At 38.6% G+C, this 18,584-nt stretch overlaps 1 protein-coding gene across 3 annotated transcripts in view; it reads right to left on the bottom strand.

The window, feature by feature from the left end:
- Positions 1 to 18,584, bottom strand: part of trx (histone lysine N-methyltransferase trithorax) — a 55,463-nt gene that overhangs the window by 22,752 nt on the left and 14,127 nt on the right. For all 3 annotated transcript variants that reach the window (XM_070107694.1, XM_070107697.1, XM_070107696.1), the window contains exon 2: positions 512 to 3,728. In XM_070107694.1, the coding sequence (XP_069963795.1) occupies positions 512 to 1,975 (1,464 nt within the window). In that variant the 5' untranslated portion in view covers positions 1,976 to 3,728. The remainder of the gene's footprint in view (positions 1 to 511; positions 3,729 to 18,584) is intronic.

Here is an 18,584-nt window from a genome sequence, read left to right as displayed (position 1 = left end):
AACAAATTAACGAAGAAAACCAAATACCATTTTGAAGCAGCAATTTGTAACGATGAATCAATTCTTCTAAATGCCATAAAAGATCAACACAATCAACGGTGAGACCAAGCGACTACCTGTGCGGACAAATGCCGCAAACAAAAATAACAACAGCACGGAAAGCAAACAAAAGCGTAAACAACAAATACATTAAAGCTGCAAGGCAGAAAATAAACGAATTACAATAAAATAAAGGAAACGAAATAGTGTATATGTGTGTGCGGTGTGTGAAGAACCGACCGGGAAGGAATTTCAAAAGGGGCAAAAAGCCAAAAGGAGCTTCCACAGCAGAATCGACAAAGGTAGTCAACAACTTTAAGGCGCGCGCAAATGCATATTATTACAACGCAAATAAAAGCAACAACAAAGAAAGATTTGCAAATAAAAAAATGTGTCGGAAAAAAGCGAAAAAAAAAATAATAATAATGATGAAGGCAATGTAAGGAAGCGCAATGCAATCAAAAACACTCACCACTGCAGCGCCTTCGTTGTCAACACAACTGTCTTCTACACCGGCAGCAACACCAACACCAACACCACCACCACTATCGCCAACGCTACTGTCACCGTTTTGCGCAGTAGTAGTTGTGCCCACACCATTGCCATTTATTACCGCATCAACGGCCATGATACACGATGCATCGTCGTCATCCGTGTCGTTTGTCGTCGCACAAAGTTTGCCAGCGACAGCGAAGGGATTCGAGATGCGATGCGGTGTTGTCGCTGCGGGTAACGCTGTTGTACTTTTATTATTGCAGCTTGTTAGTGTGTTATTGTTGTTGCCACCGCTGCTGCTAGCATTCGCTGTTGTTGTTGCGCCTGTTGTTGGCGGTGATGCGCAATTAAGTTGGTTTTGCTTTTGTAGTTGCCGTAATTTAGCCGATGAAGGCAACATCACCTCGGGTTTGGCAAGATTCAAGTTTTTAAATTTACCATCACGCTTGCTGCGACTAAATGCCAATGCCACCGTCGTTGTGCTGCTGCTGTTGATGGTTGTAATGGTGGCGGAGGAGTTTGTCGTGGAGGCTGTTGAGCAGCCAGATAGCTGTGATTTGCGACTAGTAGACGATGCATTGTCATCCTCATACTCATCCTCGTCGATATCGTCTTCATCATTGGCAACGCCATCAACATCACAGCCATCATTCTCATTAATTTCAGCATACTCCTGCATATCTGCTGTGTTCGCATTCATCTTATCGTCATCTTCGGTCGGCATTGTCTTTATAGCAGCTTGCTGTTTATTCGCATTATGCGCTGCCACAGTCATCGTGCAATCAGCATCAACTTTATCATTGGCTGCTGTTGTATGGCGCGTTGCGCGCGTTTCATCGTCTGCTTTATCTGCACTTTCATCGCGTTGTTTGTTGTCATCAAGTGCAGTTGCAAGCTTTTTATCTGTTGTATCCTTGTGCTTGCTTTTGCCACGATTGCTGCTCCTACTTTTGCCTTTATTGCCGCTCACAGCAGTCAGCGCTGCTCTCTTCACTACCGTCTCAGTAGTGTTTTTCGCACCAGCGCATTGTTTGTGTGTGGTAACATTATCGCTAGCGCCACTACTGCCACTTGCCCCGTTGCTGCTGCCGTTGTTGGCGGCGCTGCTGTTGCCATTCACATTTCGGCCATTGCGTGCGCCGCCGCCTCCACCACCACCAGCGCCACCGCTTGTACCGGCTTGGCTGCTGCCGCCGCCTCCGCCGATACCGCCACCGCTTCCGGGGCCACCACCTTTCTTATTGTGTCCATCTTCGTCGTCATCACAATTGCCGCCGCCGCCGCGCTTATCACCACCAACACACGTCGTTGCCGACGCGCTTACACCATCCTCCGGCTCCGTCGCCGCCGCCGTCGACGCATCGTCATCTAATTGTAATACACTGATGCGCTTACGATTAATCGACTTGGACGGTTTTCCGGGAAACTTGGAGCGGCCCATAATAATAATACTCGTATGAAATTTGCATTTGCGAATGCGTCAGCAATAACTGTAAACCGCCCACCATACGTTTGTGCTGTTGTAGTTATATTTCTTTTTTAACGCTTTTTTATCGGTTTTAGCGCACTGCAGGGATTTGTGCGTCACGTCCCTGTGTGCAATTGCTCACTACTCGCAGATTTATCCACCCCGTTTGGGCGCTAATTTCATTCGTAACACAACCGACACGTTTCTGCTGCAATTCCTTGCGTGTGCACGCGCCTCAGAAACAAAAACTATTCTGCTGTGCTACACTTTTCAGTCAATCCGTCAGCCAAGTCTATTTTCCACTCCACTTTGTGGAGGATAAAAGGTGTAAAGTGTAGTGTTGCCGTCGTGCGTATGTAAATACTTCTGTAAGTGTATGTGTGTGCGTGTTTCGTTTACAGCGCAGGGTATTAGCCGACAGCTGGCTTTATTGTTTTTCTTTTGCACCTTTTTGTTTGGTGTGTTGTGTTGCCGCGCGCTGCTTCCTTATTGAGTGGCGGTTTGTTATTTAGTCGTTCGTTGCTTGCTTGTTTGGTTCGTATGCTGTTTTTGACTTGTGTGACCACCTTTTGCTTGCAACCAGCCTGACGACTATTCGTTTTTGTTGCAATTGTTGTGTACCCACATCACCCGTCGTTACAAATACACGCGCGCGGTGCAACTAAAAACAGTTCCAGTTGTGGCAAGCTGCTCTCGTTGCAAGGCTTGCTAGTTTAACAACTTCCTCTCACACGCACTCTCTCTATCTCTCAGTAACGCTCTCTTACTGCGTTCGCTTCGCCTCTCCCCAATGGGTTTGTATGCACTTTTCGTATATGGCACGCGCTCTCCCTCTCTAACACGCTGTCTTCTTATCGGCTTTGACACGTCGATAGTTTGGCTGCTCGTGCTCTCACCTCACCCTAGTTTTGTAGCAAACAATACCTGCTTTTATGCGATGCAACGTTTAGGGAAAAAAATTAATTTTCCTCACCGTTGTTGCAGCTGCAGCTGAGGTGTGAGTATAAGCACGCTGACTTTTATAGTGGCGTCGTGTGTTTCTGCTGAGCGCTCTGCTCGCGCTCTCACACGCCGAAAATTGTACGCTTGTTTGTTGTATTTTTCTTTTCGTTTCACTATTGTTGCAGGCACGTTGACCGACCGCTTCTGCTTTTTGTTGTTGTTGTTGCTGCCTTTAGCTCGAATTTTCTTTGCTCTAAAATCGGGACGCCTCACACCGTCGTTGCTACTTTTCTTTGCATCTTAGTCGTCTCAACGTTATGACAGCTCGTTGTTATTTGCTGTTGTTGCTTTTGGTATATCTACGTACACGTCCCACAGTTGCATGCGTTCAATCTCTAGGGACAGTAAACCGAGACGCTGTACGCCTGAACGGCTGACGGCACAAGGACTGGGTCTTCTTAGCGAATTTCGCCGCTACTCCACCACTGTTTTCTGTCGGTTTTGCTTCTTTCTCTTTCTATCTCTCACTCTCTCGCTCTCTCTTATACACTGTGTTTACGTTTTTTTTTGTTAATAATGTTTCTTTTCACTTTGCTCTCTTGCGTTTAAGCATTTTTTAGCGAGATCTTAACTTGTTTGTTTTTGCTTTTCTTTGCCTCACATTTTGACCATATTTCTTTTTTGGGCTTTGAGATTTTGTTTAAGCGTTTATTGAGCGCTTTCTGGAATTTTGGTAAATGTTTTTCGAGTTCGGATTGGGGGCATACGCTATATTTGTAGTTATCTGCAAAGAAGAAGGCGGAACAATTTTACAGATTAGAAAAAGAAGCTTAAAAGACAATGCTTGAAAGAAATAAATTATAAAATATTATAAAACAGTTTTCATATTTATCAAACCATTGGAGTGTAGTTATTGGAATGGTTGTTGTTTTGAGCGAGAGCGTAATTAACGTTCTTGTTGTGAGTGTGATTGGAAAAGTATAGAATTTAGTGGGGAGAATAACAAGGGTTGGATAAAATGTCAACTTGGTTAGTGGAGCTGCGAGAAAATGTTGAGTATGGAGAAATAAGTGAAATTGGAATTTTACAAAATTTTATTGGGTGGGCTTTGATTTTTGCCCAAGAACGTTCGAATAAAAATCAAGAATGACTGAAACAGTTATAAAGAGACCTGCATATTCGATTTTGTAATGACTTATGTTATATTCGGACTAAAAGCTACCGAAAGTAGTGATTTATAGACGTCAAATAGTTTTTTATACGACGGACCTTCGAAAACTGGAAGTTTCCAAAGTTGTTACGACCGCTGCTATTTCAAAAGGTATAAATTATATGTGCTTTCATTAGCTGAACTTATGAAACACTTAGATTTTTGACTTTGATTATTTTGACGATTATATAAAAACGTGATCTTCGGCTACCACGAAACTGTAATACCTTTCAGAGGTGTATTTTTTATGGCACAAAAGGGTACACAAAGGATTTTTATCTTGTTTTTGATAGATTAGTTTGTATGGCAGCTTTATGTTATAGTGGTCTGATACTGATTTTGGCGGTTCCGACAAAAGAGCAGCTTCTTGGGGAGAGAAGCACGTGAAGTTTGATCGTGGAACTGGTACTGGCCTTCAAAAGCCATTTCCTTGCATCAAGATACTTTTTAAGCTAAACATTCACCCTGCCAAACATTAAGATTAAACGCAGGCAGGAAATATTTTTAAGAATGCTTTCTGCATAATTTACTTGCCTAAGATAAAACGAAAGCAAGCTTAATGTAACTATGTTTCAGAGTTCTTACACTTAATTAACCATAACTACACCTTTCAAATAATAATTATAATTAAATAATAACAAAGTGTATCGGAGCCCACAGAGATTACTTTGGCATATTATTCAGTTATTTCCTGATGGTCGGAAAGCCTTTCACATGAGAACGCAAGCATTTACACATACATACATACAAAGGCATATGTAATTTTGCGAGCACTTCTCCTCCATGGCTCTAAGTCAATGCACTGTGACGGCGACAAATTGAATTTAATGTCAGTTAGCTGCCGCTTCTTCTTCAGAATGCATGAAAAGCTGTTGCTGCGGCGTGAAGGGTGGGGGGAGAGCGACTTAAGAAAAGGAAAGGAAATGAAAGTGCCGTGATGACTAAGAGGATGCTTGAAAAGCTTGTGTAAGCAGCGGGCGACAGCAGGTGATGCTCACTGAACTGGAAACGTGTTGCTAGTTGGGCAATCAACGTCAGATGCCAGCAAACAGCAAACAACAAGCAACAACCAGCAACCAGCAGACAACCGCCAAGTAAGTGCCAAAGCCGCAAACAATCAGCGAAATAGCAGCGATGCGAAGGAATCATAGATGTCTATTTCCATTGCGATATTTTTCTTATACACGGTAGTAGTTGCTGGCGGTTTTTGTTGTTGTAGCCAGCAGTTAGCTACTGGTTGTGGCCTTTTTTGCATCTTGACAAACTGTACGCGATTTTCCAGCAACTAAACCAACTGAGGCAAGTAAGTTTGCAATTGACTAACTGGCTTGAGCTGCCTGGTTGAGAAGTGGCTTGTAAGCACCCGTGTGCATGTGTGTGTGTTTGTTTGTGTTAGCGCATTTTTCTCACTCACTCACTCATTCGCCGACCGATGCCTCCACCACCAAGCACTTATCCGGCACAACTTGACCATATCAAGTGAGCTACTAAAACTAAAGAAGCTTATTGAAGCGTTATTATTCCAGTTGTTGTTGTTGTTGTTTTCTGCTGCTGTGGAATGTCAAACAGTAGTTAGTGAGCTAGCTGACGTGAGTAAGGTAATTTTTTCGGGCGGCCAAAGGGCGGTCGGTAGATGGCTAACTAAATAAATGCGCTGATACTGATAAATCAGGTAACCTGTTTACAACAACACAATGCAACGTACAAGGAGAATGGGGGAAAGAGAGAAGACTGGCAGCACAACAAAAAGGGTTGGATAGAATATGGGGAGTTAAGTACGTATGCGGAGTGAAAAACGATATTAATTAAATGCAAAAATAACAAGAAAAATGTGTGTTGTTGGCAGCGGGGTACAGGGGTGCCCCACAGTGCTCAGTTAAGTAACCTGTAGGGATACACACACAAGCAGTGGCAAAAAAATTGTAGCAACACTAAGGGGTCATTTCTTATTGAGTTTTTATTTTGATAGAGTTTATTGCGAATTAAGTTTCACTGAAAAGGGTAAAAACTATTTTTTAAAAATTTTACAAAGCCTGAAAAAATACCGTAATCATTTCACAGAGTTGCTTTGGACGGTAGATAACAAGGTGGATTTTTTAAATAAATTTTAACGGAAAGAACCTCTAATAGAAAGGTTGACTGGTTGTAAAATTGATAAAAATGGAGTTTAAGCCTAAACTCAGATACCCATATACGATTTTGAACTGTCAAAACAGGGTTTATTCTCAAATCAAACCCTATTGAAATTGTATTTAAAGCGAGTTAAACGGGTTGCATCTCTATAAACAATAATGAATTGATATTTTAGGCGAGTTAAATGTTTATTCTCTAAACTCTGTAGTAGTGTTTATGTTATACACCAGTTTATGGCGCAACATTTTTCTAAAATTGTTAAGTCTCACAATTTCTTACACTTATTTGGAATTTGTGCAATTTTATAAAATTTCCAAATTCGTAACTAGAGTTTAAGATAAGGTCTCTTTATTAACACTAAAAAGTGCTATTTAAGGCTAGGCTAACTTTTACATGTGTTTTGTATGATAAGTGTTTAACGCCAAACACCAAAATGTTCCATAAACACGAGTTAAACAGTTTGTATTTAAGGAATACTAAGTTATTTAAATAGAATTTATTTTTATGTATACAATGTATAAACAGTAAACGTGGACAGCTTTGAGTTGCTGTAAACACTAAAAAGTGGTGTTAACACTTGTTTGCTTAGTAAACTGCCTATTTGTTAGGCGTGTTTAACAATTAACATCTAAAGGAACATAAACTCGAATTTGAAGCCCACCTTATTTGAGTGAGATTTAAAAAAGATGCATTTTGTTGTTAATTTTTAAAATTCTTGATGCGAGTTTAAAAGTTTATGTCAATAAACAAAGTTTAAACGTTCTATTTTTTTTACTTTTTTAGGGTGTTCTTAGTTCGACAATGTTGTATTTGCCATAGACATCAAAAACTGGTGTTTAAGGTGAGTTAAACATTTATTTTTATGTTAAACTCCTTTTTAGTAAGTAGTGTTTAACAGTTAACACAAAAGTTATCAATAAACTCGAGTTTGTTGTATTAAAGCGCATTTTTGAAGTTTGATGTAATTTTTTGTGTTAAACTTTTAAAGTTATAGTTTCAAAAATTCCTGAAGTATTGAAATTTCTGTAAGATTATTTAATTTTTCAAACTGAAGTCTTGGTATAAAGAACTTTTTTATTTGACATGGTATCGTTATGAAATTTGCGATATATTATTATTCAAGGCATCGCTCTGATGTCCAAATAAATTGTTCACATCGGACAACTATAGCATATAGCTGCACTACAAACTGACCGATCTAATTCAAGTCCTTGTATGAAAATAATTTTTATTTGACAAGGTATCGTCATGAAATTTGCCATAGATAATAGTCCAAACAATTGCAATAATAGTCGAAAATATCGTTCAGATCGGACCACTATATCACATAGCTACCATATAAACTGACCGATCCAAATCAAGCTAAATATCTGTTTATTTTTTTGCGCAACAGTATACATATAAGTATATGTACATTTATCTGTGTAATTAGTCAGTTATTTAATGTAAATTCAAAGCGGCAATTATACAGCATTTTAATTGCTAATTTACAATACAAAATACAAATAAGAGGGCAGCCACTAAACTACGACTAGTCTAACTAAGCGCGATTATATATGCGCATATGTATGTAAATATGTAAAAATGGCATATACACTAGCACACAAATCAGATTACTATAAATAGAGAGCAATTAATGCAACACAATGTAAAGGCGCAAAAATGAATAAAAATATCAGATGATTGAGTGGGGGAAAACCGTTTCTGCGCATTGTTCTAGAAGCGCGTAAGAATCGTTTCCAAGTCGAGACTAGCACTTTACACGCCTATATACCGGCAAATATATGTATATGCATATGCATAGAAAAATCAACAATCATACAAAGTACATAGGTATATAAAATGTCTATGCACACATACTCACTTGATTAGGTAAACAGATATGGGCTCGCTTTGCATTTACAAGCGTCATTGTTCTCGGCCGCTACAAAAAATCTTGATTAAATAATGACCAGGGAGCGTGTTAAGTGGCGAACATAACCGATTCAACCGCAGAATAAATAAATAGCTAATTGTCCACAGCCCTTGAAAAACCCGCATACCAACAATAAAAATAAGAATAACAATAACAACGATAGTGGTGGCGTTGATATTACGCAGTGCAAGATTTTCAGCACTCTGAGCGCTACTAATCACCAAAAAATATATACACATTTAGGCCCACTCAAGTGCCATAAGCAAATGAAAATGTAATCAATAAAACGTTAACTTCACAAATTATGCAGTGAGTGCGCACTCGTAAACTCTTGACTCAATTATCAATTGGGGTGTTCGAGCGTAAGGACAATCAAGCAAACAGATAATATAAAATTAGGAAATAGAATGTGGAAGAAGAACTTTACTGACACTTTTTTGTCTATTGCAAGCCACCCTGTTTTGATAGAAAGTGAAAAAATGTGAGAGAAAGTTGAATAAGATTCACTGAGTGATGAGGAAAGAGGGAGGCGGAAGAATTATGGAAGAAATTTGCATAAAGGACATATGGGAGACCCCAGAGAGTATCTAGACGTTAGATTTGGTTAATTTTGGGTCTACAAATTAGAAGGGAACTTTGCATGTCCAACTGGTTGATGTACGATCAAAAAACGGTAGAATGAGATTACAATAAAGCTGCATGGGTTGATGCACTGAGCGTGAACTATTTAAATAAGACAAGAAAAAGTTCTACGCAATACTGTTCCAATCGGAATAAAAGTTGATCAACCTATATAGTATTTAAATTAGTAATCTTTGAAAAAACAAGGCCTTCACAGAGCTTTTTCTCTTATTAAGCGATATTCGCTGAGGGTACTATAGTATCGACTGCAAACTGTTCGTGGATTTAATTATGATATGGTTCGTGGAATTTTTATGATAAAAAAAGCCCTCGATGGTTGGGCATAAAGAACCGTTATTCTAACAAACTTCACTTTAGATGTGCCCAGAATCATCATTCGTATAATAGAGGCCGCGAACTTAATTCGCTTTACTACAACAATCACCAATGAGGATTTCGATCTAAAAAATACAGGAAAAAATGGCAATTTGGCACGCACTTTTCTTGGTTAGGTAGCATGATATTTATCATCGCCAGCTCTATCGAAATCGGAATTGACTTCCAAAACCAGAGTGAATAAATTTCTAAATGCCAATTTCTCATACGAAGTTGTTCTTATCAAAAAATGAACAGTTAAGATTTTTGTGTGCTTATATTCATATATATTTTTTTATAGTCATAACTTCAAAATCAATGTAATCAAAATAGCTAACCTAAAAATATATATTTTCGAATCAATCTTGACAATGAAGTTTCACTGGGAAGAAATGCTCTCTCATGGAAAACTTAATTACGCTTTCATTGCCTCCTTTCTGATATATGTTACAGTGGCTCTTCGAAAAAAAAATTGCTTAAAATAAGTATATACTGTATTGACGAGCTTTCATACCATTCCAAAGATCTACTAGTGACACTCAAAGTAGTGATTCTACTATAGAGTGCTTCGACTTCCGACACATTTACTGTTAATTTGACACCTAATCCAGCAACCAATGTTTTGTGTGTATCCACAGAAGCTGAAGCTGGATGAAAAAGTGCTCTAATATATGTACATACTTACCATATATAAGATGTTGAGCCGTTTTACTACAAGCTTATACAAAAAATTGTTATGACACACCTTGAAATTTTGTTTATTTGCCGATTAAAATTGTCAGCATTAATTTCCAAAAGTTAAAAGTTCGTTCTCGAGAATATACGAGCATGTTTCATACAAATAAATAAGTACTCATCATAAAGATAATGCTCAGCAAAAGGTCATCTAATAAATACATAAATAACAGCGCTAAATCCACTTGAGTACGCTGTTAGCACAACGATCACACTCACTCATGCGTATAGTACAAGGGTAGGTCGATATGTTTGTAGATATTTGAATCGTATTACATCTTCAGAGGAGATTTTGCAACTGTAGTGGAATCAACGAGCTATAATAATACAATATAACAGAGTCCAAGCAACTATAGAATCGTTGGCTTTTACAGCGTGAAAGAATATCAAGGAACTACATGCATGTGCTCAAAGAACATTATTCTGAGATACAAGGCGAATCTGACATTGAGTCAAAGTGTTTACTCAAGTGATTTGAAATATTTTACATTCCTAACCTCATTCCGAACATATTCCAGATTACGATTCTTGAAACTTTTTCGTCAAGAACTTTTAAAAACCGCGTTTGTTGTATACAAGGAGAAGGATGGTTAATTGTTTGCAATGAATTAACCCGTAAAAGCTTTCTGCAAACATTTCCGAATCCCGCTCCCACAGTCATAGTTCAAAGGTAAAAGGTTTGGTTTTGTGGAGTCTTTCGAAGACTAAGCGTTATGCGAGATGTAAACATATAAATTTTCTGTGCTAAGCCGCTTGAGCTAAGAGTAAACGAAAACTAGAAATATAATGATATTTTGGAGAAAATATTTTAAGTAAAAAATCCATACCCTAAAAGCTGCGCTCGTATGTACAACAAGACAAAATCAAGCAAGAGATACATTTACGCATTGGGTACTACAATATACATATTTACTTATAATCGTCTTAATTTAATCGCATAAAACGACAAATTAGCACACAAATCAAATTGAATCAAATTTGTTATTAATCACTCGCAACAAACAACTCAAAGGCAAGCGCAGACGCGGGCGCACTGTTGCATCGGGCGGGCAGGCAGATAATGGCGATTAAAAGCGGCGACTAGAGAATGGTGTAAAAGCACGCAGGCCTCGGTGTAACGAAGCATATACCTACACCCGCAGATAGCGACGACACGAAAGCGTATTTGCCTATATATACACATACACACACACACACACAAACACAAGCGCACATCACCATACACCGATGAAAGCAAAGCTGTATAGCATAACAAGCAAAGCGATGATAGGAGCGGCAGAGGGAGCCCATTGACAATTGAGACACGCCGCTGACGGTCTCTCGCTGCGCAACGCAGCTGAAAACAACGCAATTTAACACATTCCGCGCTGCTGCCTCTCCACCGCTGCAATGCGTCAGCCGATTTATGGCTGGCTGTCTATCGAATTAATCAATAAAATTTCGCAAAATGACAAAAATCCGTAAAAACGAGCAGTGCGCTCGTTCAACGCCCCAACAACAAATACACCCCCAAACCCGCATCATCAAATCTAGCCGCAGCGCTCAAGCGCAATTGCTGTGCGAAATATGGTATTTGTAGCAGCAGCAGATATGGGTCGCAAGCAATGACAGCGACAACAACAATTGAAAACAGTTGCCTGTGTGCGTGTGTGTGTGGGCTGAAAATGTCGGGTCCCAACGGAAATGTTGTTTATTGGTCACAACATGACAGCCACAAGTGTGCGGTGCCACATGCCTCGGCGCTGCGCTCTGCTCCACAGTACAGTGTGCGGACTGTCCTTCAACCCGGCCTTGTGCGTTGCGTTGCGCGTCTTGTGTGTGTGGGTGTGCGCTGTTGCGTCATTGGTTGGGAATTTAATTTTGATGATTGAAGATTTCGCTAATACGACAGTGCGCTTATTGGATTTAGTTGGTCGGTTGGTGGTCCCCAATGATGCGATTAGTTAAGATTTTCGGGTAATATGCGTCGGCTTCAAGTCAACCACAAACTGTGGCGCAGCAGGACAAGGCCTCGCAGCGCAAAGCCATAGCTATGAGCCAGAGGGCCCCATGAAAGGTACAAATTAAGTCAAATAATAAGATTAAATCCATCAATATGCGCGCTGAGGAGCATCAAAATCAAGGCGCGAAGAATGGGGGATGCATGGCAAGTTTTAACGGTAATTTGCTAGTTGAGTTGGCAGCTGCGGCTCACTGCGAGTTATCGATGGATTTGTATGTGTGTTCGTGTAGTAGGATTATCGAAAATAAAAGCGTTTGAAAATTGCTTGCAAATTAGTATCGTTAACGAAGTGGAAAAGTAGCGGTAACTATCGGTACAAATTTAAATAATTTCAAAGCAAGCAAAATTGACGGCCAATTTATAAACAATTGGATTTGATTGGAATATTGTTTACATAGATGATGGAGACAAAATAGACGAAAGTATCCCAAGAATGCTAATTACTTCTTATACTATTTCCCTCACTAAGGAGAATTTGAACCGATATTAGCATATATGATGACATAAATGAATAGCGCTGATAAAGTGGAAAGATATTTTCAAAGCGAAATTCAACAAAACCTCTAATCGGTCGACGATCATACATATATGGGGAACTACGAAAAAAATAAAAAAAATACAGTAAAATCATATTATATCGTGAAACCAGAAGCAGATTTGTAGTTGATCGAAAAAAAGTTAACTTCGGTAGCTCCGAAACTACAATATAATACCCTTCACAAATATTCCTTACAAGAACTTTATTCCGATCGTTCAGATGGTATGGCAGCGATTTTTTACCTGAACAATTACTTTGGAGATTGTTTTGTGAAGATATCTCGTCAAATCAGAAAGTTTTCCATGAAAGCGCTTGATTTCCATTGTTCAGTTTGTATAGCAGCTATATGCTATACTGATTCCGACAAATGAACAGCTTCAGATGAATATCTCAAAAACTGAGGGATTACTTCGCATATATACAGACAGACGGACATGGCTTAATCGACTCAGCAACGTCATGCTGATCATTTATATATATTTTACATGGCGTCTCCGACGTTTCTTCTTGATGTTACAAACTGCGTGGCAAACTTAATATACCGTGTCCAGGGTATACAAATTGAGAACACTAATTCCACTTCTTTCATTTGGTCTTTAGAATGAGGAATAAGAGTTCTCAAGATATTTCTCCAAATAAATTATAGAATAAAAGTAGAATTTTGTCTTTCAAAACAAATTTGACAACTTAAAATATAGTAAGAAAAAATTACAAAAATAATACATCACATCTATCGAGGTCCTCTAATATCATCTGCAGACCTCTCAATAAAAATACAATATTTTTTGGTTCCAAAGAAGTCAAGTATTTGTATTGTACAACGAAGATTTACATAGGAGAGACGTAACGAAATTCACCTTCTAGGAGATGAACGCGCCGTAACGCCGCGCATTTTGGTGGAAACGATACACACCATATGCGTGATGAATTCGTTGTCAGCGCGATCAAACAAGAAAACAAATAAATTATAAAAAGTAAATAAATGCATAAAAACGTGTTCGGCCCCCAATGACTTTACATAAATAAAAGTGTTTCTTTGAATTGCCAATGGACGGTGAAGTGTTGAAAACTGCGCAGGCGTGAAATGCAAGATATACCCGAATAGCCGGTGGCACAATACGCAGCCACCAACCAAGTTGCCTGTCATTAATTGTTTTTCTTTTTAATTACACTTTCCGACGCAGGCCACGCAACGCGATAGCCACGAAGCCACTTGTTTGGTTATTCACGCTTTCCAAATTCTTCGTTAGTTTTACTTATCTGCTTCGTGTTTGTTTTTCTTTGTTGATTTTTACGGATAATATGACTTAGCAAGATTTATTTATACTATTTTTTTGATTTGAGAAGCGCTTTTAGATAGTGTGGGGCGAGTAAGAAAGAGTCATTTACTGATGAACAAAGCGTCTCCAAATGAGTGAATGACTTTAAGCGCTTAGAATTGGGCAGACGTAAGTAAATGAGGCCCTAGCTGTAATATGGTTATTTTAATGAAGTGCCCGAATTAGTTGACAATATAAAATTTAAATAACAAAAACATTCATTAACCGGTCTAAAAGAACCGGAGACGGATTTATGAACTTAGAAATCAACAAGTATGAAATATTAATGAATATGGAACGATGAGAAGTTAGAACCGGTCAAGCTGCGTGCGTGAAAATGAATTGTTGCCCTGTATCAGCGCGTTGACCGACTCAAAGCAAACAAAAACTAATATGTCAGAAATCCAGCAATACAAATGCGTGTCCCGACTTAAATGAAAACGGACGAAGAGCTTGGATTAGAAATTAAGACCCAAATGTCGAATAAAGAAATGTGCTCTTATCATAAATTCCATTAAAATAGTCGGAGTTTTTAGAACTAAATTAATTTCGAGTTTCTTTATGATTTTTAGAGGACGCTAAATTTGTAACGTCTGTTCACAGAGTAAAGAGAGTCCCAACAAATTCGTTAATAATATGTTTTTTGCTCAAATGAAATGCACCGAACTGTTGTTGTTTTATTAAGATCTATTTTCAAGACTCATGAGCAACCAGATCAGAAGCTAATATGTGAGGAACTTACCAGGGAAATTTTTTGATCTAACCAATTGATTGTTGCTGTCAACAAGACAACGAGTTAGAGTAAAAAGTAGGTGGAAAGAGTTTCACAATTGTGGTGGTTTAGTCAGGTCGGACTCTTAAAACACCAGAAGGGCATATTATAATATCTCTCCAAAAGGTCAAATTTTATTTGGGGTCAGTTATAGTTACGTATGTATGTACGATCTGCGAGTCGAACAAATTCTGTATTCGAAATCGAATTTGCAACAGAAGAACAACAACAGCAACAGAGAGAACATAAAATAACTGAATTGCTTTTCTGGAGCCTTTAAGTTAGGTTACTTAGACTACTATGCCATCAATTAATAGAAGAAAATCAGAAATAACTCGATTATATTCAAATAAAATTCCACTAATTCGTTGGAGTATGAATTTTATATAATTGAAATAAAATGTATTGAAGAGCTTAAAGGCATTTATTTTCCTGTTTGATAATTCCAAACATATTTTCAAATTTTCCAACCAGTTGACTCGCTTTATTGGTTCGAGAGCTTGCTTAAAAGCTATCGTAACAAAGTAACTGTGCTTTCCCACAGAATCGGATGCCCACTACGCATACTAAGCAAATTCAATCAAGTTTACAAGAGTCAAAAATCATCGATTTAATATGCTTACGCCACTTAAAACGCTTTAGCTATATTACCAACCACCGAAATGAGAAAAAAATAAATAAATTGGTACACAAATTTCGTTACCCAAGTCCTTTTCAATAACTCGACCAACTCGACTGGAAACAATGTGCCACTGTGACTCATTGAACCAAAGCAAAGAGCTCGACATACTTGAAACGCTGCAGAAAAAACTCGAAAACTTGTAAAAAAAAATCAATTCACTAAACTACTGCAACATCACACACTGCAGTCTGCAACAAAGGCAGCGACAGCATTTAATAAGTTTTTGCATGAACGCTCCCCGCGCCACATAATCGTATGTAAAAATTTGCAAAAACCTAACCGGCCAGACGCGCCGCGCTCCTGCTTTTTCACTCAACCGACTATTACACGAATGACAAAGAGAGCGCGGTGTTGATTTGCGCTCAATCGCCGATGTGCTCACCGCTCATACGTACATATGTATAGCAGTTATAGCGGGTTTGGTTCGGGGGTTAGCGCTTTGAGGGCAATTTATGGCTATTATTGCCTGCCACCACTCGAACTGAAATCAATTTGAAATCGTCAAACATCAAACGACTAAACGCCAACCCATGCTAATGTGTGGCGTTGACGGTGACGACGACGACGACATGGGTAAACAAGAGCACAAAAGGTAGACGCAAAAATACATGCCTGCGAATGAGTGCGCATACACGGGATATTTTATGAAAAATGCAAATATTAAGAAATCAAATCAAAAGCAGCACAAAACGAAGTAGAAGCGAGTAAGGAAGCCGAAGTATGCGAGCAAGCCCACTTTATGAACCCAATGCGATGTTGGAGGTAGTTGTAATTGATACGAGTAATGTTTCTAATTTGAATTTCAATCTAATTGAAGGAAATGGTTATGTGTGTGACTACTAATCGATGCGTTGCGAGTACGAAACATAGATAATAAACTGTCGACCCTCGGCAGACCGCATTAATTTTTTGAGAGTCTTAAAAGTCCTTTTTAGGAAAAATCAGCTATTTAGAGACGACTTACATGATATAGAGCTTATGTGGAATCAACAGCCTTGCAATGTGGGAGAGGTTGTGGTGCAAGTTGTGGAATGTAGAGATGAGGACTCCAGTGAGGAGTGAATAGGACTTGGAGGTTGTGGAACTTATGTGATATCAACAGCTTTGCTATATACGAGAGGTTTCGGTACAAATTGCGGAATGTAGTAACAATGTAGTTTTTGGAGACAGCTTAGAATTTGTGGAAACAATACCCTCCTAGGCAGGAAAGGTTGTGTTGCATGTTATGAAATGTACGTACGCGGACTCCACTCAGCGATTAGTTGAAATTGCATGGTACAGTTTTAGGAGAACATTTGGTCTTAGCAGCTCCCAATCCATCACCACTTTAGGATCCCTATTCTCCCAGCCCAATGTTTTCGCACACAAAGAGTTAGCGCTTTAGGACTGTTAACGGTGAGATAATATGACGAATAGAAGAGAATCAGTAAATCATTGAAGATAAAAAACAATCACCTTCGAAAGTGGAGCAGGTAAATGTGTCTTATTTAGTGTCGTTTATTAGCGATTTTGTAGTCGTTGATGATCCTGGATTCGTTCTATTAGGTTTTACATAGTATACCAAAAAATCTTGGTATCGTGTCTTAATAAATCTCCAGAAGAACATGCAGCACACCACCTTGAGTCTCGGGGTTATTTTTTCCGACATCCAAGAATAAGTATATAACCATATAATATATTGATTCCACATTTAGTCTATTGTTCATCACTTTATACCGTTTGTCAAAAAAAAAAAAAAAACTATAATACCGCGCGCAACATACGGCGGTTATAAAATAAAATGTTTCAAACGCGAAGTAGACTCTGAGGTCGGCACAAATCGGGCGCGTCAGCAATGTATGCATGTCTGTCTAAATGAGTTGCAGTCTTTAAGCGCACATTACAAGTAATTGCGCAGATTAGCGAGTAGGATGTTAATATACGATAAATTGAATGAAAAGGTGCGATATAAAATAAATATTTATCACTGATGGAAAATAACAAAAACAAGTATAACGACAACTCGACAACTCAATGAGCAGAATGAGCCCAACTAGACAAAAAGCGAACTCACGAGTTGCTCACTCTTACGAATAAACCAACATAATAAACGAGCAGATATAAATGCGTCAACGAACCGAGCTATTTAACCACGAACCACCAAACCATGAAATGACCAAGCCAACTGAGGCACAATAAACAGACGGTAACTAAGTGCTAGGCGACTGAATTGTGTCACTCTCTAGGCAACTGGAAGTTTTGGAGATGGTGGAGGTGTTTGCACGAAATAATTGCCCAGAGCGTGTCGGCAGCGATTATTAAAGGACACACGTAGTCGAAAAGTTTTGATTAAGGATCATATTGCTTTGATGTGGGGTGTGGTAGGCGCATTAAGCAGGTAGATAATAGCCAAACAGGAAGGCAAATTGGCAGCCACGCAAGCTGGCGCTCTAAATAGACTGGCACAGAGTGGCAAAGCGGAAAGTCGTTAGCTGCAGACGCGAGGAGCGGCGGCTTAAGTGGTTGTCTGCTTTGGATGAGGGTGGTAATTGAACGACTGCGGTCATTTGCAGAAGCCAAACGCACACATCTATGTATGTACGTATGTATGTGGAAGTGACAATGTTTGGAACAAAGTAATCGCATGGACAATGGTCCATTGTCTGGTGGTTGCCGAATTGTTGTTGGAATGATTGTAATCAAGACTTTTGGAGCGTAAAATCTCTAGGGTTTTAATAGGATTTATTTTAACAATAATATGCAAACGCTTTAGCCGGTTTATGCGTTCATCCAGTGCCAAGTTCTATATAGTACGCTTCAGTTCAAAAGCTTCCAGTCATTTCTGAGTCATTCATTCTAAATTTAAAGTTATATAAATTGAGCACAACCAATTGTACCAACATGTTGCAGGAGTATAAAAATGTCACAATAGCAATCGGAAATCGCGAAATTTGATTATGTATTCTTCAAATTTGTATAAATACTTAATCTTAAGTTATTCTCTTCAATGTATTTGCAACAGTTACCAATATTTTGCACGCCACTGTATACTTACATTTCTAATCTTAAAATTATCTTCTAACTCTGGCGGCATTTGCTTTTTGATGACAAATATTATTGTTGATTTTTGCATTACAAACAGCCATATCTCCAAGTAAATATTATTTATATACCTTATGTATGTACAGTTACTGACAATAAAATATAATCAAAGTTTTATTCACAACTATTTGCAAAAACACAAAGTGTTGCCACAGCTCTTAGGCGGAGACAATTATTTTTTATCGTCAATAAAATTTATTTTAAACAATTCAAAAGCAGAAATAACTTAATAAAAATTTAAGTTTTATCATCAGACA

This window comes from Bactrocera oleae, chromosome 2 (assembly GCF_042242935.1).
Source record: "Bactrocera oleae isolate idBacOlea1 chromosome 2, idBacOlea1, whole genome shotgun sequence".
NCBI lineage: Eukaryota > Metazoa > Arthropoda > Insecta > Diptera > Tephritidae > Bactrocera > Bactrocera oleae.
Note: the sequence above shows the minus strand (reverse complement) of the source record. Positions and strands in the feature narration are given on the sequence as shown.